We start from the raw sequence: 26,780 nt of genomic DNA on the forward strand, positions 1-26,780 counted from the left end.
TTTTTAAACGACAATGATTGATAATTTATTGTAATATCCAATGACGAAAGTGGAATACAATTTTACCAGCCAGGCTTTCTATCCGAAATTGAAGTCATTTTCCATTGATATTAATTTAAAAAATCATGAGCCAACAGTATATGAAATAATTATTCCAATTAGAGTAAGGTCGCATAATATAAAACAATGACTCTCGATTAGTTATTACAATGTGTCATTTAAGTTATGCTAAAAAAAATATAATTCTTGTTACCAGTGACAATAATTCACCCATATAAGTAAAATATCATTTCGCAATCCTTATGCTTAAGAATATATATATATATATATTTATGTATATCTTAAACATTTATGCATCGTATACATACATATAAAGGGTATTTCGCGAGTAACTTTACAGGTTAGTCTGACACGACTTATATTCTGTTTCTGAAAATAAATAACATTCTCAACATTCGTAAAACAATCTCTAAAATTTTGTCCGTATTGAACTAATAATGCAAAAAACGATCGAGATCTACGAACCTAGAATAAATCTATCTTCATAACACCTTTCTGTTACAACTTCTAACAATTCGTCGACAATCCAGAAAGTTATATATTTCTGAAACACCCTATATATACATATACACAGTTATATGTACATACGTATATATACATATACACGATCACTCTGTTACAGATGTACACTTGTACACCTATACGGTATATCCATATACAGAACTATATTCATATCTCTTTACAATAATATAAACAGTCGATACTTCGGTTGAAATATTAATTGATTTTCTCCAGTTGCGATGAATAGAGCACTGAATAATATACGTGAATTTCTTATTAATGTCAGGAATAGATCAATGGCAGATCTTCGACCAATTACATACTAATATTACTGAGACAATCAAGGAACAATGATGGCACAACAAAGAGTCTCATTAATTATTCTTCTATTGATCTAATCTTGTCAGATATCAAACCATTCGTTTAAAGAAAATTTTTAAAAAGTAGGATTCATTATCTAATATGAGATTCAACGAATCGACTTGTATCACTTTCATTTTAAGTATCATTGCTTGTATCGATCCACTGATTTTTCCTCCAACGCAGATTAGCTATCGTATTAATTAATTGTAACAGTAGATCAAGCGACGTAATACTTGGACTAGTTATCGATTACAAAATTAAATATTTTTCGACTGAAACCGGACACGATAATTAATCATCTAATTACAAATATTTAAGCGCACAATCTTTGAGAACATATTCGGTAACTGACGTCTACGATCTTCGTCATCGAGCTATGTGATTCTCGTCGAAGAAACTATTATACTTTTATTATTATCTGGGGACGATACTTTCGTTGACGAAGCACGTAGCACTATTTGATAAATCAATATTTGCGTACAGCCTAAACATTTTTATCCATGAACATTTTACAGCGATGCTTATTTATATACACTTTGACGTATTTACATATATCGCTGTCTACAACGATATGGAACTATAGCAGTTAAGAGGGAAGTGTCTTTGTACCAACGTTTATCGGAGGACATACTCTATTCGTACTCTCGATACTTTTCGATAGACAACATACAAAACGTGTTTGTGTTTTTTTTTATTTTTTCATGTTTTTCATGTTTGCTTTTTTAATATATTTTGCAATCGATTGCAAAATATATTAAATGCATTTTCTTCCCTTCCGTTCTTACAAATCGATATGAATAGTTGAAAATAACATAGCACCGAAGGAACTTGGGCGCAACATTACGCGTGTATTACTATATCTGGCAACTCTTGGCAATGATTAGAGTTTCTATAATAACAGGGTAACCTTACAAGCTAATTTACTCCTAACGGTTAGAGATACGATCAATGTCAGTTTTCTTCCGATAACAACGAAGAAGATTCAAGTAACAATTTCAACCAATCTTGATCTGTCTTCTGCTTTTTTTTCATTTTATACCTTACGAGTTACGATTAGAGCAATGATATTAGTTTCAACTAGGTAAAACATGATTGTATATACATATAATTCGCGGATACATTTCTGAGACTCGATCGAAGACCAACGAATAAAATTCGCGAAACAGCTTAAAATAAAACGGTGGAAAGAAACGTTGAAAGAAGACAGCGCTTTTTTCTCTAGGAAACCACTTTCCTCCGAAGTGAGGATCTACATTCTTTTAGGAACTAGACTCGATTCGTGTCTCTTCGAACTACGTTATCAAAAATTTTGATCGTGCTTGATCGCATTTTGCAGAAGATGCCGGTGCCAGTTTCGCATGGAAAGATTGCTAGAAAAAAATTCTAATAGTAAACCGGTAAAAAGATCAATCGCATCGCGTTTGAAAATGGTAGATGATACAATAACGATTAAAAGGGACAAAAAGACAAAGTCCTCGTACCTTCAAACCATATTTTTTCTCGATTAGAAAGTTCCTCCTTCGTACAGGACGTGGAGAAGTCTATATAGTTTGTATCGCGCTTTATACAACATAGATTCATCGTATCGAGTAGCGTTTTCAAAATTTACAATAGGTATACAGAGAGGATATAAAAAGGCGGAGTAACAAAGTAGAATTATCTTCTTTAGATTGTTGAGCACGTGTCGGTCGAAATATACGAGGACTTCCTCTCCGAACTATCCTCGTACAGTTTGACAGTTAAATGTAGATATACACATGTAGACCTAATGCCGGGTTTCGAAGAACGACCGGCAGCGTGCGAATCGTCAGAGTTTCTCTGGTGCCGTAGATCTGGTTGACGCAGTCTGCGATGAAATTGAAGGCCCAACGCTCGTTGATCGTTCCAATGGATATATCCCTTTACCTGGAGTTGGTTGCGATACTGCACGCTTTGCCAACCTAAAAGAGCTATCATTTGTTACTGATTAGTAAATGGTACATGATAAAATGTCGTCAAACAAATGTAAGATCTATATAGGCAATATACCTAGGGTTAATTAATTTGAGGCGTTTATTTGGTACACTGATCAAATTTTGAGAATAAAAGATTGCAAAATTTTTCAAAAAAGAGACAAAATTTACGTACATAACAGCAAAATTATTTTGATCAGCGTGATTCCTTCAATACCTTACGATATTAAAGAGAGATAAAAACACCATAAGTTAGAAATGGAATAAGCGTCAAACGAGTTCAATTCGCTATAAGTTGCAGGGTTCATGAGTCATGCCTAAAGAATCAACAGTTATTTTTTACTTATAAAAGTTCCTCAACGAATCGTGTTAAGTCACGATGTTAATTAAAGTTCTATAATATGATGTTTCTATTAACATTCTTCTCACCGATTCTACATAATTATATTCTCTTCTGTTCTTATTAAACGTTACTATTTATACGTATAGCTGGATTCGCTACCGTCTAAGAGACTAAAACTAATGTACGTATATAAAAGTCATGGTGAGAAATCTCTTGAACCGCAGCATAATCGCAAAAAACATACTGCACCGATTAGTCAAGATCGTCGATCATGGAAGCAGATGAGGACATGGATTAGCAGCGTAGTAGAGTTAGCGGTGTGTTTAGATATTCATACTGAAAGCGTGATATAAATGTAACAGTTCCATGAACAAGAAGCATTAGTGAGTGATCGAATGACGATGAGGACGAACAGCTATCCCGTCTGCAATGACAATGATGCAGATAGTGGATTAATCGCTCATTCCTTAAATGAACAAATAAATACACGTGTCTAAACGCATCATCCATTGTGGACATGATTCTTTGTATCAGTTGTAACGGTGTATTACCACCGTTTGACATTTAATTAACATTATAATGTTAATCATATATATCGTAATATAATAAATTATTACAAGTCGTTAGAAATATCCTTGAATAAGTATTCCACAATGGTAGTTACTTTAATACAGAGATGGCACAACAAAAAAGATTATGAAGTAGAAAGAATCAGTTCAGTTTAATCTTCTAAGGGGATTAGCAGGATTAGAACCGACTGGCTTCGAGCACGTAAAAAGTGGTATTAATCGTTGCAGGTTCTGCATATCCGCTCCATTTGCGAGGGTTAAATACACAGCTAAAAATGAGAATTGAATATATCATGTCATAAAGCATATTTAAGAAACATTTGTAAAACGCGTGACTCTCTATTTAGTAATACACCGTATGTCCGTGAGTTGTGGTATTTTTTTAAGACGGCATTCACATATAATAGTCGTGCATCGTGTCAGAGCTTTAGTTCTATCACATGTTCAATCGTGCTGTTCATCTCTTGTACAAGCAAGATTATAGCCTGATCAACCAGCAAATGGGAACACACGATACGTTCTAGAAGTATGGCATCAAAAATATAAATGCTACCAAAGATAATGACCTAATTCGAAATTATTCGTATAATTCGCTAAGTTAAACAAATGGTTTAACTGTAAAAGAATTTTCCAAATTTTAAATAGTGGATAAGAAATCTACAAAAATAAAGGATTACTTGAAAGTAATTTTACTAGCGATTAAAATTAAATATAAATTTTTGTAAATATAGAGTATCTGCATAATTAATATTATAATTCGTGCGTCATCTGTGGTGGATCTAGCTTGATGTTCATTGTAACACAGACATTCACCTAACAAATTTCAAGCGGTAAGGGGCTCTAGTTTACCTTGGTCGCTAAAGTGAGATCAGACCATTTTCAGGAGTTAACGAAAAAACTTTTTAATTCTGTGTACATCTAGACACTCATAGTTGATTAACCACAAATTCTGGACATGTGTATGGTTGATAGATAAAACATTAAGTTTGAGCGTAGAATGGTAGCGGCTCTTGCCGAGAGTACGAGATATCAACTACGCCGCGTAACGTATCTTCATAACAGGTACCTGTAATTAAGAAACTGATAAGCTTTAGACACCGTTCAAACCTTTTAACTAGCAGCTAAAACAGAAATCTTGGAGATGTATTAAAAGTTATAGGGACAAATTGTCCGTCGCTCCAACATTAAGAAACGAGAATTTTCGTTGCTCCAATAGGTACAAAGTACCATTATTAGTGATTTAAAGTTGGAATAAAATTCATCAAAAGATATAATCTTTCCCTTTGCAAATTCAAGACCAATATAATACAAGAAGGAGAAGAAATACAAGTAAAAGGAAAGTTAAAAGTGATAGATATTAGTGACGAAGTACTGTACAGAAGTGCAAAAACGGTTAAATTATTAATGTGAACTAGAAAAATATCTTTTGTGCTGAAATTAAGTTGAGAGCAAATCGCATATATGCAAAGCAGAGTATTTATGATGATTCCTGTACGCAAACATACGATATAGACTAATGAATTCCTAATATTACTGATGATGAACAAAAGTGAAACTTTTAAAACTGTTTTTTGGTCTATATCGTTTGTTGAAACTCTCATGGATTATGCCGTATCAAGACTATTAAGATTATTCTATGTATGTACCTTGTTTTCGTAGTTACGATTGTTTTATAGGGAAATCTCTCGATATAAATTGGGGTTTTAGTAAACATTGATGGGTGCGATTTAAAAACGAAGATCGCACGCGTCATTGATCGCCTCTGAAACAACTACCTTTGCTTAAAATTTCATACTGATCACAGTATGTAGAGCTATAAAAATACAGCATTATCTATATACAGACGATAGAGTTCTTATTATTCTCCGAAATGCCTTACGCCCATTCTGCATTCTTCTCTCTAAGGGACAACATTTATACACTTCCACCATTCTGCAGCAACCAAAACATCTGAACGTCGAGGATAGCAAGGGTTGTAAGAATTATTACCTTAAAAATTCCCACATCACGGCGAAGTGTAAGCAATCGAACACAGTATTCACATCAAATTATTTCCATCACGGAATAGATAGCTTACCTTCTTCGTCGTAGAGAAGCATTTTGTCCGGGTAAACCGAACTGACCTCTTGGGATCACCATACGTGCATTACCCTGAGCAGGTCTCGAGCCTCCGTGCGCCTGTAGCATACTCAAATGAGCAGCATAACCATCATGAAGTATCGTTGCCAAGGAGTGGTACTTCTTTGATACTTTCCCAATGATGAATATTTGATTTTGTTTAAGGTTAATCGCGGTGTAAACACTGATATCCTTACTACTGCCGTATGCGTAATGAATTATTACACCGTGTTCCTGAATAGAAAAGAGTATCGTTTTAATATCGTTGCGAACAATATCGAATCATTCGAATATCGATTTCAAGTAGTTAATCACCTGTATGAGTTTATGTAAGTACGCAGCTTTATGACCAAGTGGATCTGTCGAAAGACCATCTGCAAAGGACACAAGACCATGAGGGAAGTTGTGTTGAGACAACCAGGAAACGACTTTCTGCTGTTGCATATCAGGTCTTGCAGTAATATATATGATTAAATATCCCAGTTCTTGCCAATGCCTAATCAGAACCATAATCATATCAACCATCGGGCCAAGAATTAGACGTACAAGCAGATGTGTATGACTTAAAATATACCTGACGACATCAACAGCTCCAGCTCTAACTTTCGGATCTTTCCCGCTAACGGACATACTCGCAGTAAACGAACCATCTATACTAAATACCACGCACTCTGTTTTTGGTGGAATCACAGCCAAGAAAAAGTCTACGGATGTATGATCACCCCTGAGAGCCAAAAATTATATTTTAGATATATTCTGATAAAATTTTTTAAATTATGGTTGACTAATATTACCTAACAATCATTTTAACTGGGTAAAGTCCATGTTCCAATGCTTTATCATCGGGTATTTTATATGTTATTCTACCATTTTTATCAGTTACTTCAGTTGATAAATGCGTCCATTCTCCTGCTGGAGCATCTTTCATAATGTGAATGTCCACTTTCTCGCCTGTGAGGATTAATCATATTAGTTGAAATCACTTGAAAAACATGTATGTAATACTAGCACGTATGCACATTATATTTGACATACCTGTCAAAGCAATAACATCAATTGGACCGTACATAAATCTAGCAATCAGGATTTGTGGTGCTCCTTCTTTAACAATTACGTCATTTGCTCTATGATTGGCAGCGACATTCTGAAGCAGCAAATGAAAAATCAAACATTCGTATTAATAATTCCTTCGTTATCTCAAATTACCTTAAGTTTAACAGAAGTACGTTTCTTATTCCACTTTTCTCTAGGTTGACCTGGACGGAAACAAGATAATTCTTTCTCCTCGTTTGTGAGTAATGACAAATCAAATCTGCCTAACTGTCGCAGGATAAATGCGATAACATCAAGTGATTCCCAATAGCTAGCGTGAAAAATTTGAGGTAAAGAGTTCGTGGGAAAGTTTGCTAAACCCTCTGGGCAGTAGAGAGCATAATCTAATCTCTTTGTACCCCACCATTTTTGCGTTACTATAACAAATTGTCGCAAGTAAGCGTAATATATCAATATTCTTTATTATCGTTAATATGATTAATTCTTTACTTACAATTAGATACTACTTTTAGAGGAACATTTTCAACCACACCAGACATTGTACTATGAATCGATATATCGGACAGCCGTCTTAAATGGGACATTGACATATTTGGGATATTCAATCCATCCGTAAACAATTGTGGATTCGTCTGGATAGCTTCCACTGAAAATATTAAACGATTTGTAATAATTATAAGCTACACAAAATTACATCTAAGACGTATAATACATACACAAATGATAAGGCTGTCCGTTTCCTAATGGATACTTTTGATATCGAGCCACGTTCACGGGTGGAAGAAGAGAAAACCTTGCAGAAATCAGTGGTTCTAATCTAGCGGCTACAGGTTCAGTAGGATGGAATAAATTATACACCTGATTCACCAACGGTCTTCTTATATTACTAGTTTTATCCGAGGAAATTTTTCTATACGCCAATACCAGAGCAAGTGGACTACCAAACATGAAAAACTCTCCTACCTCGAAATCCAATTTACAATGTGAGGGGGTATCACTAAAAAAATAACATATGTTAATTTCCCAATATCACAACATACGTATGTACATGTATATGGATACGAATCGAACTATAATTCTTCACCTTATACTAGAAGATTTCCTTCTAGGAGAAGGTGCAGTCAGGTGTTTGCCATCTTCGGCATTCGTGCTATTTTCAATGCCCTGATTATCCAAAATATTGTTCTCGCTATTATGTCTAGAGTGAGCTGATCTACACAAAGCGTCATATGTTAAAATCGCTCCTACTGAATCCCCAATAAGGCAAATTTGCCCCGTGAAACCTCGACCCTCGTCGCTTCTGATAAAGTCGTGATAAACTTGGTTTGCTCCAGCTATAACTCGTGATACGGTGTCCTGATATTCAGGAGTAGAACTAGCGAGCAAAGGTATAGCGCCGATAGGAATAGTATCGTGTGTCACTTGAGGAGCATCCATAGACGAGGGTGACACATCAAAACTATAAGGACTTAGGCTGAAATAACATGTGTCGAATAGATGGAGATTTTACAGAGAGATAAAGATAGTGATAAGGCATAGATAAAAGTAAATTTCTAATCTAATCACGTCGCTTTTACCTCGATAAAATACCAAGACCTTCGGTACAAATAGGTGGGCAAGAAACAAACTTAATGGCCACATGTCCAACCATACTGGGATAGTGTTGTCTCATGACTGACTCAAAGGCTCCTTTGAAAGTTGTAATGTCCGATTTTTTCGCCGTCAAGTCAACGTTAGCATCTGAAAGATATTCTTTTGTGAGTAGTGATTCACAATTAGTGGTTCGCTTTTATGAATTAGTGATGAATTTAAGCGATTATTTATGGCATTTACCTAGTACACTGCCAGCATGCATCACAATAAGAAGGACAGTAGTTTTGCATGGTTGATGAGTCGGCGAATGTTGAGGTGAAGCCGGATACGAGGCATCGATGCTGGCTGACGTAGAGATTTGTAACCTTTTACTGCTACGTTCACTAGCCATACGTTGCAAGTAGGAAGGTGAAAATATCGTGTCGTCTATAAATAAATATTGAAATAAATTTTAGTAATAACCAGGAAAAGGACAAGCATTTAGATTATCAATCATTACTTACCTTCTTTGTTTACCATGGTAGGCGAAGTGAACGTATTGTCCTCCTCTTCTGCTAGAAGATCCAAAGAACTCCATTTAGATAATGAAGTGCTATCTCCAAAGCCCTCTGTATAATCAGAAATTTTAACATTGCTTATGCATCGTGCCTTTTTAAGCATCTCTGACTCGTGTTAAGGCAGGAATAGAATATTATTAATCAGGAGTGTTTCCCTTTTTCGGATTAAGCGTCACAAGGTACAAAGCGGTAGTAGAAATATATTAGAAATATGAAGGTATTACTATTTATTTTATTTAATACAATCATTTCACAATGATATTTATTGTTAACATTTGAAAAAGTTTAACAATAAAAAAGCATTTATTTTTGTAATCTACATGGCCATGCTGTTTCATGCTGTGATAAACTGCTTCTTGAGAACCTCCATGCTCGATGTTATGTATGACGATCTGTATGTTATGCAATTAGTCAGAGTTTCTTGTAAGTGTAAATCTCCGTAAGCAACAAGTACATCTTGTTTCGGTCTACAAAGGCATGAATGCAATTACGCAATGTTCCTGAACTTATGTCGAGAGTACCAACACTAGTATCAATGTTGCGATCTTTTATCCGATCATTTATTACGTTTGCGAAAAAACATATTCGAATGTCTGTAGTTCTAAGAATTCAACACTATCTACGTGTCCTACCTTCGCGTATAATAGGTATAATGAACCCAGCTGCAGTGTGGAATGCGACATAAAAGAACAGAGAGGGTACACATATAAAAAAACAGAAAATGTTATTACCAATCATCATGCTGTATTTTCTACTTTGCAAAATGCGAATTTCTACCAGACACACTCCTATTTATTTTTAACAAGTTTCTTATTTGTTTATCTAATCTGTTTTTAACAAAAGAAAGCATACAAAAACAGTGTCTAAAGAAATTCGCCAAAGCGTCTGTTTCATGGTTTAGTTATCAGCCAAATGATAGTATTACGAATATGTAAATTTTTAGAAAGATTATTTACATGCTGCACGAAAAGAAGTCGGTCTTTTACCTTGACAGTCAAAAAACTCATCTTCGCTACCAGATTCGGATTCTCTTACGATACTTTCCATGCGCCAATTCGCTATCTGCATATCGAAACTTTTGTTCGAACACGGCGAACTCATCTTGTTTTTCTTCCATCCCTTTTTAGCATCTGCTTTCTCTTCAGTAGGAGCATTTCTGGAACAAATTTCATCGCATTAAATAAACCGTAAACGAAAGGAGGAAAGCTATACATATAAATAAACTACTTCCTGATTTTACTTCTATTTTTACCTAAGGTCGGGTACTTCGGTCGGTGAATCTTCGGGGCTAACGTCACCCTCTGAACTACCAGCTGTGTTAGGTATATCGGTCGATTTTCTGGCACTTGGGGGACTTTGAGGATCTTCGTTTTTCTCGATGCTCCCAAGCGTGGCAGCCAATGTCGTAGCAACGTTCGACTCTTGAGGAGTCATTGTCGTGTTTGAAACAGCCCTGTCTTGATTGTCGTTTGTTGCTTCCCCATCGCCTTCTGCATTAGCCATTCTCTTCTGTAACGCCAATTGCGTTTGTCGTTCAATTTTCCGAATATCTTCCATGGTCAAACCATTCCATTCGTCTTGCCAGGCCCAGGCTTGTCTGTGAGCTCTAACCATCGTTTTTCTCAAGGCTGAAATCGTTTCATCGTCACATCTCACGGTATATAGAATTTTAGAAGTTGGACATTAAGAAACAAACAGGGAACGGTTGTGCTCATATACGATACTGACCTACATCGTGTATGAACTTTTCTAATTTTGTTTGCACACCCCAATATCGGAACTCCACACGGCATAATTTGTACGCGCACATTAAAGACTTTCCGGATGGAGTCGGTTGTTGTTTCCCCTAAACGACAAGACAGTTTTAATGCATCAGTATTGATCGCATTAAGCAAAAATTAGTGAAAAGAAACAGATACGGGAAGATAGATCTGTACTTTTACGTCAGCCCAGTATTCCTCTAGCCATGATTCCGTGAGAGGTCCTCGACCGGTCTTTTGGGACACGTATAATTTAGGATCCTCGTCTTTCACGTAATCACCCGTGTATTGATCTTTTACGATATCAATCACGTCTGAAATTTAATCATGTAATCGATGGATCTCGATATCTTAATAGAAAATGACTTGACCTGCCTTCTTGAAACTTCATAGAGATAAATACATACCTACGATTCTATTTCTCAAATCGCTACCACTTAGCTTGAAGACATTTTCTTGGTAACCATTGTCGGGAAAATAGTATGTTTCTATTTCGATAGAAAACTTCTCAACGAAGGGGCAAGTGTAACGGGTCTTCGTATAGGGGTAAGCATTCCATGCTTCTTCTTTGGCGATCAACGCGGATCTGGGCAGCAAACTTTTGAACCATTCTGGAAGATGACTACCCACGTGATAAATCTTATGGGTATATTGTCCGTTTCCACCTGGACCATCGCTATAAGGCTCGTTCTCTATAATCTCTACACCGCTGCCTGCTCCTTGACTTTCTTCTCTAGATTTTTTCTACAAGAAATACATTGGAAAAATAAACTTCACGTTTATTGTTCACTCTTTAATTGCCTCCAGTCCCTATAGGAATCTACAGGAGTTATGGGAAATAAGGAGTAACGAAGGGTTAATTGTAACGCAATATATTGCAATGTAATGTTAAATTACCGCTATCATGTAAAGCTGAGCAATTCTATACTCCTCGACGGTGAGAGGCAGCGGTATTCGATATTCTTTTATCAACATCTTGCCGCTTTTGTTTATCCACGATCCACTCTCACGAAAAACAGAGATCGTTCGAAGGCTGTTGCTTCCTCTTTATCTCTCAACCTCATGATATCATCGGCGCAAATCTTAAAAATAAAAGAAATAAAGAAAAGAAACGTTAAGCGTTATATCGAACGTTGTGTTCTATTTTCGCTCAGGACGTTGCAAAAAGAAGTTCATCGTAATCGAGATATCCCTTGAGAGCGGCGATCAATATTTCTCGATACGCCTTCCAGCAGGTCCAACAGATCAACTTTTATCAGCGTAAACGGTTCTTTTTATCTATCGTCATCGATCTATCAGTTATACCTGGCCGAAAAACCAGCAACATAAGTGAAACGCGTAAATTCAATCGTATATTCAGTGGAACATTAGAAATAGAGACCTTCGCGAACATCGACTGCTTGTTTCTCTCGGTCTATAATTGAAGCACGTCAAATGCTGAATCGTTGTGTTTGCACGCCGCGTTTTCACGCAAATCTGCTCTAGGTCACAGAGTATTTAATAGTGATTAATAATCATTACACCGCGGATATTTATGCAAATTCATATCTTTATAAATATAATTAAAATATGGGATCCGAGTAGATAATTATCTTACTTATGAAATACTATACTGAATACTATATTCTATATACTATTTTGCACCTTCAAATTTTCCATAACTGCATAGAGATTGACACATTAATAATAATCACCGAACGTTATAAATATGTGTCACCGATATCGATACTGATTGTACCTCTTTAAATGGTTAGCTACTGCAACCCCTTTGGAAAGTGTGTACCTAAAATATGTCGCGTAAAAGTAAGCGACGACGAGTATACTCGTCGAGCACAGAGCATGTGTTGCTGTTGTAATGTAGAATTAAGTTGTAATGAAATGACTGTTTTATTTTTTTTAAATAACATAAAATATTACCATTTCTTCATGACTAGTATACTTGTAAAAAAACTGCTAACTGGTTAAAACGATTGTAGATGTAACTTTTCACTAAGGTGAAGTGTATAGGGACTATAGTAATTTATTCAGCGTTTATTTGTAAAATAGAACAAAAATTAGATATAATATAGTGATCTTTGACTTGAATGGCTTACGTTACGTTTCACACGCAATTGTAGACGATTTATGAATAGTGTACGTTATCGAATAATTCTGATTCTCTGGAAAGGTACGTATATCTTGAGACAATGGAGGGACAATAAACAAAATGTTGCGTAAAACGTTTATTTATACTCACCTGTACCGTAGTACTCAAACGTATCCTAAATTAAACTTTATAGCGGGAAAAAATCATACTACCATTCTGTGAAAATCGTACTGATAAGAAATGATGGTTCGTCGTGATCTATATTTCATACATTACATAATTATATACAAACGTTGAAACAACACAAGTCATAAATTAAACGTGATAGATCTAAGAGTGGAATTTCTTACTTGAAAAATAAAGCGTAATATACAGCGTTGAATCTCTAAAGTTGCAAGCATATCGGATAAAGTGCCAATAATAGGATTATAAATACCTACTTATTTCTAATTTTACCGCTAACACAGAGCGTTACTTCGTTTGATTAATATCTCATTCGGAATACAATAATCTAATGTAATTGGTACCTTAGCATCGTTTGAGAATAGTTTCATTCTCGATAGTTCGTTGTAATACCCGCGATCTTGCGACTATGATTGGACACGATAACCTGTCAGTTACGACCAATCGTTTTCAACGGGCTCAGCTGACAGATCCTTAACAGTTGACAGTACTCAACAGCTTGAGGGAGCGCGTAAACACGTATGAAATTCGATGTTGCATCGACGTACAGTAAAGTGCCTTGCTAACAGACCATAAGTCGAAACCAAGTTGATAATTTGTCTAACTACAAAGAAACAATTTTCTCCGAATATAAAATGAATATAAAAATAGAAAGTAAGATATCAAAAAATTCTGAAGACGGTAGTCTTTTTCTATGCACATACAAATTTCATAGCTTGAGAAAGGATACTTGAAGTAAATGAGAATAGCGACAGTCAGTTAATAAAACAGAGTTCTGGTCAGTTAACGAGACATTACTGTACTTACGGGCAAAAGGTTTCCTTAACCTTGAATAACGTGGAAATAGGGCAAATATGTAAGCGAAACGAAACGATATCGCTGGACTCGCTCGCTCTTACTAGTGCACGGTATGTAGGTACATACTTTTCGCGCCACACCTTCCGGACCAGATGATAAATCGCGGAAAGCTGCGATATCCGCGACACGATACAGCTTGATCGACTGAAGACCGGCAACCGACTGAGTCGATAACGCTGCTAATCAAGCAGATACTTGTCTCGAATGATACTATTGTTATTCAACGTTAAAATTCCACCCAGATAAAACGTATATCCACCTCCCTTATAAAATATATATTTACGAATTCATTTTCGCCCGGACAGTTCACTGTCACATAATTTAAATTCCAGACGAAGCTCACCTAAGAGACACGAGAGGCATAGTACATAATACACGCGTGCAAACGAGCACTTGTTTCTTCTAACAAGTAACATAGAAGACGTACATTTCACGAGATGAATACAGGACGTAGATAGATTTGTTTCAGCAAAATCGTTAAGTACATACACTGAAAAAAGATTAAGGAGATTGAGGATTTATCCAAGGATCGTGTAGGATAAACGCGAGCCGAAAATGTGACGATGTTACATGGGCAACGCGCGGCTACTGACTGACGGAGAGGAGGTCGCTCCGATTGGCGGGCCCCAATGGCACGCGCGACTTCTCGAACCCGCGAAATCGAGCTCGGCCAATCAGAGTGCCTTTTACCGCCTCCGTGACCCGGTGATCCGGACGCAGTGCTGTAAAATAAAGGCGCGTGCCAGCCAGTTTTCCTTGAGTCCACGTACAACTTCTTAATAATTCATCCTGAAAATTATTCAAGTAACTGTCAATTTAATATCCTATTTATTCTACACATGTATACCTATACAATCTTATGTAACGATTTAATAAAATAAAGTAAGTATCTAAAAAGAATAATAATGTCTTTGCATTTACATGCAAGAAGAAGAGATGGAAAGATATGGAACCAATCGAGGCACTTTTTTTTCAGATTGATGATAAACAGGATATACAAAAAATGGTTCGATTCAATCGGTAGAAGATTTTAAACGATATCTTATCCTTTAATAATAGCTGATTTGAAATGCAAATTTCTGAATCCGTCACTGGCAGGACAGCCGCCGTTAGCCGCCTCCGCCACCTCCCTAGCCTATTGATCGACCCCCGAGCGAGCAAGGAAACGCAAAACCAGATGCGCCATAACACCAGCAGGCTCCCATGAAAGCGATACCGATAAGTTCGTCGACAGGATTGCACGCGTATCGTCTAGGATCGAATCATGGGGCACCATACCCCGATCCCCTGCCAGCATCAGAAACGACGTAGTACAACGGCGATCCTCACAGAGAAGAAACGTGCCACTTGTCGGGATAAGAATCTTTCTTTTTTCTTTCGCTCTGTAAATAGTTGAAGTCAAAAGCCCCTCTCTATTCACCGAAAAGGTGAACCAGACAGGGCTTGTTTATTCTTGCGCGACACCTCTTACGAATGCCCTTTTCCGAGAACTACGCTTTTTATAGAGCGAAGAAAGGGAGCTCGTTAACGGAGAACATTGCTGGCAGGGAGCGGATATAAAAATAACAAGTAAATGCTGATTAGAGATTGCCGATAATAATCATCTATAGATATTAAAAAGTAAACGAGTAACAGATAATTGTAGTTAATCGAAGTAGATTAGTTTGTCCGTGAATAAAGTACACTGATAAAAAGAATAAAAAGTAGCAGACAAAGAAGAACAGAACAAGGTTAAATATCAACATAGAATGTTGATTAGAGTAGTCTACGCTATCTAAAAATTTACGATAATTAATGTGAGATTTCATCAATATGCCAAATAAGTTATATGTTTTAATACGCAATAGAAATATTATATACATATTTACATTGAAATTCATGGAGACTAACTAGAGATGCGCCGTCCGTTGACCGTTCCTGAGCGTGACTGATGAAGGAAACTGACCTTTGACATTAGCCGGGAACTAGCCGAATAAAACGAATGTTATCGGGTGAACGCGCGTTATGCCGACGAATTCGGCCTATTCACAAAAGATGAAAAGGAAAGAATAAAATTCGCCTGTCAAAAGAATAGAGATTATGAAAGGTTAGTGACGCGTTTTCCCTGTGGGCTGGCATAAAAGCGAGGCGGATCGCTCGATGGACGGTAAAAACCATTTCTTTTGTACAGCGAGCGATATACATGTAAGAGACGTTTTATGAATAGGCAAGCACGATTTAATTCTTCTGCAAGTTTTAAATGCCGAGGGAAAAAATTTGTTCAGATCGGTGTTCATCGCAACGTCTAAAACGTTTCAATGGATCAGGCGATCCAGTCAGGATAAAGACGATATTATTTAACTGCCTTTTGAAAGTTCATCCGAAGAATCTAGATACAACGAAGAATTTCGTTATGAATATGCATGATCTTTTGAGTAAAATTCTGCTAAAAGATCAAATCAAAATTGACCTTGACGCGTCCTTGATAGTCTGGCCTCTGGTTTTTTCCATGAAACTTTAAAGACCCCTCCAACCTATTTTAATCTTCTCCTTGGTCGGCACACGTATTCACTAATTAAAAGAGGACGCTTTTATTCTTTCATTTAAAAGTTTACGTGACAGATTTGGAGCTTTCCTTAGGAGATATATTTAAATTCTTCTGAAGATATTTCCTTTAAAATTTCCGGTTTATTTGAAGAGAATACTAGGCACCAAGTAAGTAAACGAAGCATTCAAGTTTCTGCCAGTTTAACGTTATTCTTTGTAAGTTAGATTATAAATGGAGCACGGTACATTGTATCCGTGTTCCAGTCACAGATGATCAGGATACACACCGAGTGACGTCAAAACATGTTGAACGAATCTGTTAGAATGATATGCACATGTATACTGTGACGTAAGTAAAAGATTCCTCCGGGCAATGGAAGGAGGGGAAGAATGTGTTTAAAGAGACTCGTCCGTCCAACGTTGACCTTCCATCCGAAGATCCACGTGTTCCACTCGGTGGCTAGGAAAGTAACGCGACTTTGCGGCTGTTTTATACAGTACAAATATCTGCAACTCTACTGGAGACCGTCATTAAAGAGACGAGAAGCGGTGTTAGAAAACGAGCAAGTACGTGACGTTATGTCCTTAGCACACTGAAGAGGTCCAATCGAGTTTCGGATTTTTTTTGATTTTTTTTTTATTGCTCTTGAGAAGTTTATAGAGAATAGTCTATTATCCTCGATGCAATTGATCGAAATAAAATTTTCAGAAGGTTTTAATTATTGTGGAATATAATATCTTTAATTTTTAGAATGGCAGCGGTACATGATATTAAACTGGGAAACAAAGCTACGAGGATCGAATTCAGTCAGCCAGTAATAATCGCTGCATTATTTTCATTGGTTCACCGGATAAAGCGCATCCGGCCCTTGAATGCCGCTTGCGGTCTGGAATATCATACCGAGTAACTTCTAAAAGGAAACATATAGAAAATGTATGAAACATATATGACTCATTTGAAAAATTGTAATGTGATTTTCAAGGCTTTTCTTAATCCTTCTAATGCATTACGGAATATTTAAATATTCTCAACGCGAGAATGAGACAATCTTATTTTCATCCTTCTTCGTTTATCGTTTCCTTAACCCTGCGGTTTGGCTTGGCGTCACAGCGTTTGGATCTTCTACCTCGTAACCATGCGGAGATATTGGATTTCTCACGGGATTATGGAACAAGGTGTGTTCCCCGTCGCCCCATGGAAAAGGCTATAGAAGGGAAATATTTATAAGTCACTTACAGGGATAAGGCTTGAAAGGTCTCAGCTTGTGAAATCGGTCACGATGTAAAATTATCAAATCCCCGAGGCAAGAAAGAAGAAAAGATAATGAAGGGAAAAGTATCAAATTTCCGTGGTGAAGGCAAACGATTCGTAAGACTTCATTAATCGATTACGGAGAATACCGCACAAATGGATTACCTTCCAGAGATGTACGAAGCAGAGAGCTTTGTTAGACCGAAGAATCAGTATAAAGCTTAGATGTTACGCAAAAGTACGCGTGCATTATCGATTAATAAAGATATTAAGATCGAATTTGTATGATATTTAACTTAAAGTTAAAGTTTCTCAATTCGTTATTTAAAAGAATATGACAATCGTGAAAAAGGCATAAAATTCATATGTAAAAAAACAGGTACCTTATTTATTCGCCTCATATAAGGAACATCAATGAACACAGGCCTCGATTGTTTATCCGATTCTTCCACCTTGGTGTAAACGTAACACGATATACCTATTAACACGATCGCACCGATGACAGTCACCAGTTGCAAAAGTTTCTCTTCATAGGCCACTGTACTTGCAAAGCCACAAGTTATGTTGTTAAGTAACGTACATACAACGAAGCTGATAAAGTTTTTCGCGCATCGCTGAACAGCAAAGATGAAACTTCAGCTGCTAGCTAAAGTGAGTCAACTTTTAATAATTTTTATATACGTATATACTTTAAGATAACATCATAATACAGGTGTTACACAATATGTATATCGTGGAATAGATAAAAAAAAGCTGTTGTGCTCAAGAATGACATGACAGTTAGGAATTGATTAAAAACGATAAAGTACGACGCATTCTTCTCGGTATCTTTATCTTTTTGACTTATAAAACAATGTCAATTTGAAAATATTTCGAATTCAAAGTCAATTTCCTATTTCTCAATCATTTTTCTCTCTTTCCTCTAACTGTAAGTAGAAAATTTTGTTTCTAGGAGTTTAAAACTTTACCTGTAGAACAATAATCTTTTACGTCCGGACAAGGGAACGGTGAGTGCTCTTCGCAATCATCCTCAACTGGTAGTTGACATTTTCTCGAAGATTTTGGACATTCTTGCGTATCTTCGTCAAACTTTGAATAGCAATCCTTAGAAACATCTTTGATTGTTGTCCCATCGCAATCATCCGATTTCAATGTTTTATCGCAAGGAGGTTCTTTGGAGGAGGAATAGTTACGAAAGCTCATGGAACAAAATATTGCTTCGGATAGATCTCTCGATCTCCATAAATTTTTACATGCAGACTTCTGGTAAGATGGATTTTCCGTGAAAGAATGGAACTTTAACATCGAATTCGACAACTTCTGCATGGATGAACTATGGTATTCCGCCGAAGGACAAAATTCCTTGGAGAACTTCCAAGAGTGGTAGATTGGCGCCAAAGGGAACTGCGAAAAGATCGACGATCCACTGTCGAGCAAGAAACCTCTTCTCTCGATGTACGTCTTCATTTCACAGCGATATTTACGACTGCTCGTGTACCTGTTTCTTTCTGAAACGAACTTTAACTGGAGAACGTCGGAGTTATAAGACTTCCCTTTCATACGAAAACCGTGAATATTTTCGATCTCCGAAAACGGTTGCAATACACAAAAAGTCGACTTCTGTTACGTTAAAATAGAAACCTTGCTATTTATGCTAACGAATTACGCGAGATCCTGCAACACGGTCAGAACCGTAAAACTTTTTGCAGTCTTGCTATGTATGAATTTTAAACAGACAGTTTTGGTAACTTCCTCGAGAAAGAGATAATTTCTTGCGTAGACAATTATTCAAACGGTGAACATGTTGCATTTTCATGACAGAAATTATACGAAATCCTTTTTGTCATACAGAACACTTAGTTCTTTGAATGGAACACGGATAGTAGTTGTTGCACGGAATACCGCCGCAGCTTTAGACAAGACCATTTGCCAACAGGCATCTCACACGTTACAAACCGATAATGACAAAGTTCAAACGAAATACGCCCAGAGACCCTTTTATTAGAATCTTTAAAAGGAAATTAAATCTCATGTATCGTTGCCATGTCGATAGCACGATCGTTCTATTGTAATGTCTCTCTAATAACGAGTCGCTTATATCTCGCGAAAAAAAAGAGAATTTTATACCTCCATTTATCGCGAGCAATTTTCCATTCGACGATTCGTATCTTGAAATATCATTGAGCCAACCTTTACTGCTGTGCCAACGATACCCTGTGCTCCAATTTCTTTTTTTCTCGTCCAAGAAACCGGTTACATTTACGCTCGTTGAAAATACCATTCCAATATCCGATTTGATTAACGTGGAACGCGTTGTTCCGTTGACAGACACCAATGACAGGATCTTTAACCTACGCAAAAGTGAGAACATCGCGATATCGTGCCTTATTGCTGTTTTATGATCTATCCGTGCTTTTTGGATAGAAGATCACGATTTGGACACATTTTTCAGGAGAAAAAATGCGTATGCCTGGCCATACGAAAACGTAACTTTTTAGTCTCAATTGCATATACGGACTCTTTTGTCATATGAACTTATCCTCCTTTGTTCCTTCGAGCGTATTTTCACGTGTGTCAGTATTTAAAGAATTCGATACATCTGATATATCTATGACAAGTTCCTTCAATTAGTTGGAAGGCTTCGTAGGAATTTTCTTCTTGTACGAATTTCTATTCGATATTAGAAGATATTTTGAAGTACAAGGTAAATACTGAACGAAGATCATTGACATGATTTTTTGTATTACGTCTCTTAAGTTAATAAGCGAGGTAGTTCTCACAGTATCTAGATCAAGCATTTCCTTTTCTAGAATGGAATAGAACAGGTATATCCTCGGTGCTTATCTTCGTTTCATGACAAACATCGCACATCCGGCATGCGAGTATACAACTCCTGTGACGTTTGCAAATCGACCGTATTTATAGCAGTCCTTCCGCTCTTCTCTCTGTACTCACTGTGAAGTTTCAATCTCTGTTTCGTGGAAATTCACGGCACAACATCGCCGATCAACACGCACGTTCCAATCAGGTACGTGCGACATGTACAAACATTTTACATATCGAGTCGTATTGCAAACAATATCTTATTTAAAAGCGCGATATTTTTCATCGACAGACGTGCAGTTTTAAACTGTGTAACATCATCGGGCAAATAATGCGGTTTTACATAAATGTTTCTGTTTATCAAATATAAACGTTCAAATAATACTGTTTCATAATGATATTTCTTGTACTCTTATAGTCTGTCTTTGATTGCTTCGAAATACAGTGGCTTACGAAAGTATTTGAAAATACATGGAAACATTTTCTGAATCGTATTATGCGAAAGATTTTCCAGGACATGCCACATAATGCGACTGTCACGATCAAAAGTTTGAAACAAATTCGAAAATGTACGAAGACGATAGAACATGCCTATTGCAAATATAAGTCTCAATATTCGTTGCAATCACTAATTAATTATATGTTTAAAACAATCATTTTATACTATGTACTAGTTTTTTTTAAACGTACACTCGCAAAAAATCTCTCGTAATTTTTACGTACATTTGCAGATTAGTTTCAGATTTTATCACTATAGTTATGATAACCGTGTTTCATTCTTCGAAAGCTTTCTATAATACAGGCAATATATTCATAAAGATTTTTTATAGCGAATGTCCAAATATTATTGTCGTGAATTATTATTATGACAAATCAACGTATGTTCGAGAAATATCTCCTCTTAATTACATTAATAAAAGTAAGACACCTCGTATGGATAAATGCGCAGTAGAATAAATGAATCAGCACTCGAAATGTAGTTTATTGAAGCGCCAGAATGTCTGGGGTCAGTAGAAAGCGATAAATACGTAGTGGTCCATATATCATGGTTTATGCTAGCGTTACAATATCCGCAACATTATTTTGTAATTAGTTTTTCTTTCTGTGTGAATCTCAATAAGAAACACGCTCGAGATTTTCATACGCAATAAATTTCCCGAACTTTCTCCATTAAAATGAAACAACAATTACCGGATACGCTCTGACATTAATCTCCGACGTTTTAATCTCGCAAACAAAAGGAAAACGAAACGAAAAACATTTTCGCTGAATTTTAGTAAGGATTTGAAATATTATCGTGGTGTGGCGAGTGTCGAAAGTTGAAAATAGAATGCAAGGGAGCGGTGACACAGAAGAACAGATAACAATAATTTAATGTCGAACGCACGAAGGACTCCCGAGATCTATTTCTTTCAATAAATCCGTTTTCACGGAAAGCTTCGCAGAAACGTTCCAACTTCTTGATGGAACTTCGAACCTTTGACATTAACCGAATAATTTCCAACGCAGCCTCTAAAATTTTTACGACACCGAGTTGTAAACTGGAAGTACGATAGTTTAAAGAAGAAAATATCATTGCGATGGGTAGGAGGATATTTACGCTACCGTCGTAAAACCACGGGAGAGGAAATAATTAAGAGAATCGTGGATTATTATAATTAATCCGTTGATGATACGAAAAACGAATGGAGCAACGTAACTTTGCGTTTTCATTATCTGTACATTGGAAATGCAGAGTCGGTGGTAATTTTCAGTAAAAGATTTGCCTGGGGAAAATTCAATTGCTCGTCGCGAAGTTAAATGAAAATGAAATAATTAATCTTCCGACAAGGACTTTGTCGCAATCAATATTACACGACGATATCGCTGCGATGTTCGGCTCTCCCTTTGGAATCAGCTACTTCGAAAAGAAAGAACATTATTTTTAGTTATTGTCGTCATTTTAATAAGATTTTGTATAAGAATTCGAAGATAAACTCCAAATATTTATGAAATTATTTCGGTAACTGTACCAGGTATGCATAAGAAACAAACTGGAACAGTGTTTTCGTGGCAGAAATAATTCCAGTGAAAATAAACGAAAATGCGAGGAGTGAAATTACGAAGAAAATTGAGATCGGAAGTGCGGTCGATAAAGCGAACTAAAATGACTCTTCTTCTATTCCAAAAATCGATTAACCCAAAATCTTAATTATGATCATGTGAACAAAATCAGTTAAAAAAATTTCATTAATTACGTTACATTTCATCTAAAAATTCTTATCTATCTAAAAAAAATAATTCTTATCTATAATAATTTCCATTCTCATTAATACATTTGAAGTTTTTGTACTATTGCTATCGTACTACCTTTGTACCACTAATAATATAATGGTTGTATGTTGAATCTATTTCTTTTGAAACAAATTATACGTTTACGTCTTCGATCTTCGAGACATAGATCTGTAGATATACATATATATTTCGTCTAGCGTGTTCAAAGGAGTGCAATCATGAAATGGCGCAAAATGGAAATGATGATAATTACTGTTCGACGATAGAGCAGGAACAATAGAATCGCGTTCGACTGCTAGCTCCTGGAAAACAGGGATACGTCGATGCGCCTTGCGCGGCAACCTTTGACATTTTCAAGAGGACGGGTCGAAGTATTTCCACCCTCCTGGCCTAGGTACAGCCCGCTTTTCGTCAGCCCGACATCCGGTCGTGTAAAGGTGTGTGTACATGGTGAGGCGAAGAAGGTGGTTAAAATGCTTACAAGGAAGAGAGAGAAAGGAGATAATTAAAGCGTATTGCGCGTTAGGAAACACGAACGGCCGAGCATTTTTTTCATTCAGCGAATCGTAATTGGAAAGTTACGCGGAAATCCTTTCGATTTGCAGTGAAGGGCATAATGAAAGTAAACCGAGACGAAAGCGAAACTAGGTCGATAAAATTCTTTTTTGCTGCTCCTTTTTCTCCTTTTCTCTACTCCTTTTTAATGAACGTTCCAACTTATACGTAATTGGACGATGAACACCGGGGATGATCATGGAATTATTTCGAGTGTCATCGATGCAACGCCCAGTTTTAATTGAAGACGATACACCATGATGTTTACATAGATTGTAAATGAGATTTGATCCGGTTCCTGATACGACCGCAATTGTGAGACTACGGCGCGACTTTCGCGCTTGAGAATAATAATGGAACCTCCTTTGACCTTATTTTTTCTTGGAAAGTAATGGACGTGTCATATGCTGCGCCGTGCTTCACGATTATAGTTGTCTGACTAGTCGAGAAAAAATGTCCAGGAAATTAGATTTAGTTTAATACAAGGTAATTAACTTGAAACTTTATATTGTCTGACTGAGCAGTATCTAGTCTATCGAAAGGCACGATTAAGCATACTCTCTTCTCTTTATCATATTGTTGTTAAATTAGACGAACAAATTCATTTACTTGAACAATGCAGTCCTATGAACAATCCAACTGAAGAATTCTTGCCATTTATAACTTGGTATTTTATCACGATACGATAGTACCACCGTAGACGTCCATAAAATTTTTTAATATCAGCAGAATGCGAAGATGAATATTAAGGTAGACTTTATGAAATACTTCTTGGGCGATAAAATCTACTTAAAGGCCTCATAACAAATACAGATAAAACAGCAAATGCAAATATCTATATAAAAGAAGGTACGTACCAACAATATACTCATGACCGTTCGATTATTTCCACGACGACACATCAAAGTAACAGTTTAGTCTCTAAAATCTAATCGATGTATACAAAAGGCCAAATCTTGAAGAGTTTAATTAATGCAGCAACTTAGATTGTTGGGTAAATTGCACCTGTACAGCGTAAAAACGCTAGACTGCATTTACCAAATGTCAACCACGAGGTGAACCCTGCCAATTCGTTTCCATTTGCGATTAATGCGCAGGAGGAGGAAACAGAATCTCCTCTAAGGGGTAATTCTAAAAGGTTGCTTGGAAACTGAAACAATTCAATTTCAATATAACGAGAGACGAGAGGGCAGGCGTAACGATATAGTCAACCACGGTCCACAGACAATTGCTCGGATCTTCGTTGGAATGTGATTAACCACCCTATTCCCTTCTGCATCGAGACGAGCCAGTAATATCGAGTAATTATTTTCAGGCATAAATTTCTTTCTTCGACGTGAGTATAAAAACCATAAGGGTTCATCGTACTCCCCAAACACATCAGCTTCTAGTCAGAAATTCCGTAAGAGGATTACATTATCCTTGTTATGTGCCATAGCGTGAGACTGTTTTCCATTAACTTCCCTTCACGGTTCATTATCAGTCAAGTGTATTATGCTGACATTGAGGTGCATTTACCGACTATCTTTGCGTGATGCACTTCATATGAAATTAATGAGAACGATTACCTGTGAGAACGAATCGAATTAACGCATATTAAACATGCATTAGCGTTTTATGAGGGTTCTTATATGAAATAAAGATTACATGTGGAATTATAAAGAAGTAAGATAGTAGAATAGGAGTGGAGATGTATTGGAATAGATTTGTAAATGTTATGGAAGTTGTTGATTATTATATTAGTTTTTTTTTTTTTTTTATTTAAAATTTCACATTTACAATTTGTCCAATTTGGACATTTGGTAGAATTTTTTATCTGTTTGATTATCATGTGGGTGGCTACCCCCAATGGGGTAGCATCTTCGTGTTTGTTAAGATATATCCTTTGTGATTTATATTAGCGATTAATAAAAGATTGTCTGAGAAATGAGTAGAATGATAACAATTCACAAAAATACCAACGATCTTAATACCTCTAGGAATTCGTATGTTGACCAACGTAATTAATTTCGCTTTTCCGGTGTAAATGAATGCCACCGCCGCAAACCACGTGTCCACGTCGCTAATTACAATCTACGATAATTAGGAATGATGTGCTACACTGATGCGATGTTAATATGAACACGTAATGTGTAACATTCGCAATTAATTCTTGAATGAGAAATGAAACGTAGCTACTCGAATGGCCAAAAAGAATGAAATACACAAAATTCTTACAAAAAGAATCTGAAATTTTTAATTTAAAATTTTTAACTGTCGAAATATTATTGCACGTATAGGTATAGAAACCATTCTGCACTCTACATCATTAATTAAACTGCTAGAAAATTCATATGTTTTAAATGTTTCTGAAAGAGTAAGTTTGAATTCGATCGATCTCCCAATTTGTTGACGTCACTAGTTACGTCACATAAACGAGGATGGAAAACGTCTGATACAATTTCAATGACGTAGCGGTGCTTTCTAACCCTTTAGAAATTTAGAAATTTATATACTTATACGATATGGCATATAGCAGATAGAAATAAAATATATATAAATCCTATTGCACCCTTTAATAGAGATTATTTTTAGAGATTAAAATATGTTTACAAATCTTACAATATGTTTACTATGATAATAATATCTTGCAAATGTATCCCCGTCATAAAAGTTATAATTAATTTTATTTAATTTGCACTAATTAATATAATTATCGATCGAAGCATCCTATTAGCCTGTTATTGATGAATAGCGCTAAATTTAAGAAAGATCACTGTTCGAATAGGTTTCAGAGCACGCTTATGAAAGTGACTTTGTATAGTCCCATTTCAATTACATTCTCCCCGAAACATGCAATAAATAACTAAATAAGAATCAGTATTTGTTAAAATTGGGAAACTATTCTTTAAAATAAAACAAGATAGTGTATATTATAAACAATGCAACTAACAAACAGTTGGTTCACGCCTAACACATTTGCATTTCCTTACAAAACTGTCGTAACGACACGATTTTACTACTGATAAAGTACAATCTACTTCTCATTGTTATGTGAAATCATAGTGTTTGATACATCGTATAGATAATTGTTGCATCGCCAACAGCGTTTTTGTATAAGCGAAAATACGTAGTTGACAATAGATCTGACAGTTAAATTCTTTGAAAAACTAATCGATCATGGTTACGGTGTATCGCGTGTAGCATGCACTGTACATACATACCAATTCACCGAGAGATTTCAACCAGTCCTCTTGTTTCCTCGGTTCACTTATACAATAGTATTCATATATGCACACATACAAATGAGAGCAATCATAGGCAACTACCGCGATTATCCCATTGCGAGGTGTCTATCGTTTTTGTCTGGTTAAT

At 36.2% G+C, this 26,780-nt stretch overlaps 2 protein-coding genes and 1 long non-coding RNA gene across 19 annotated transcripts; 1 reads left to right on the plus strand and 2 right to left on the minus strand.

Annotated features, from left to right (window-relative positions):
* Positions 1 to 26,774, minus strand: LOC117206152 (protein retinal degeneration B). Of its 17 annotated transcripts, XR_004487345.1 has the most exons (23): positions 14,340 to 14,608; positions 11,767 to 11,951; positions 11,277 to 11,613; positions 11,047 to 11,183; positions 10,838 to 10,955; positions 10,362 to 10,737; positions 10,096 to 10,265; positions 9,742 to 9,771; positions 9,056 to 9,160; positions 8,793 to 8,978; positions 8,537 to 8,699; positions 8,044 to 8,433; positions 7,676 to 7,956; positions 7,453 to 7,605; positions 7,113 to 7,375; positions 6,942 to 7,050; positions 6,701 to 6,857; positions 6,481 to 6,630; positions 6,222 to 6,402; positions 5,866 to 6,140; positions 5,435 to 5,777; positions 4,638 to 4,854; positions 2,619 to 2,873 (listed from the first exon to the last, which is right to left on the minus strand). XR_004487345.1 is itself a non-coding variant. In XM_033445231.1 (22 exons), exons 3-22 carry the CDS (start codon positions 11,842 to 11,844, stop codon positions 2,732 to 2,734), a joined length of 3,801 nt encoding a protein of 1,266 aa, XP_033301122.1. In that variant the 5' UTR covers positions 11,845 to 11,951; positions 13,483 to 13,742; positions 13,946 to 14,259. The 17 variants fall into 17 exon arrangements, 14 of the variants coding, with proteins under 14 accessions (XP_033301129.1, XP_033301128.1, XP_033301125.1 ...); XR_004487343.1 differs by lacking the exon at positions 5,435 to 5,777; XR_004487344.1 differs by lacking the exon at positions 5,435 to 5,777 and having other exon boundaries at positions 2,729 to 2,864.
* Positions 16,675 to 18,847, plus strand: LOC117206177. Its single transcript, XR_004487346.1, has 5 exons — positions 16,675 to 17,089; positions 17,274 to 17,456; positions 17,634 to 18,012; positions 18,154 to 18,425; positions 18,727 to 18,847. It is a non-coding gene; the product is annotated as an uncharacterized LOC117206177 (long non-coding RNA).
* Positions 17,474 to 21,439, minus strand: LOC117206166. The gene is made up of 4 exons (XM_033445270.1): positions 19,902 to 21,439; positions 18,743 to 19,282; positions 18,158 to 18,312; positions 17,474 to 17,727 (listed from the first exon to the last, which is right to left on the minus strand). Exons 1-4 carry the CDS (start codon positions 20,143 to 20,145, stop codon positions 17,593 to 17,595), a joined length of 1,074 nt encoding a protein of 357 aa, XP_033301161.1. The 5' UTR covers positions 20,146 to 21,439; the 3' UTR covers positions 17,474 to 17,592.
* Positions 26,775 to 26,780: the final 6 nt, after the last annotated feature.

Source organism: Bombus bifarius, unplaced genomic scaffold (assembly GCF_011952205.1).
Source record: "Bombus bifarius isolate JDL3187 unplaced genomic scaffold, Bbif_JDL3187 scf7180000007996, whole genome shotgun sequence".
NCBI lineage: Eukaryota > Metazoa > Arthropoda > Insecta > Hymenoptera > Apidae > Bombus > Bombus bifarius.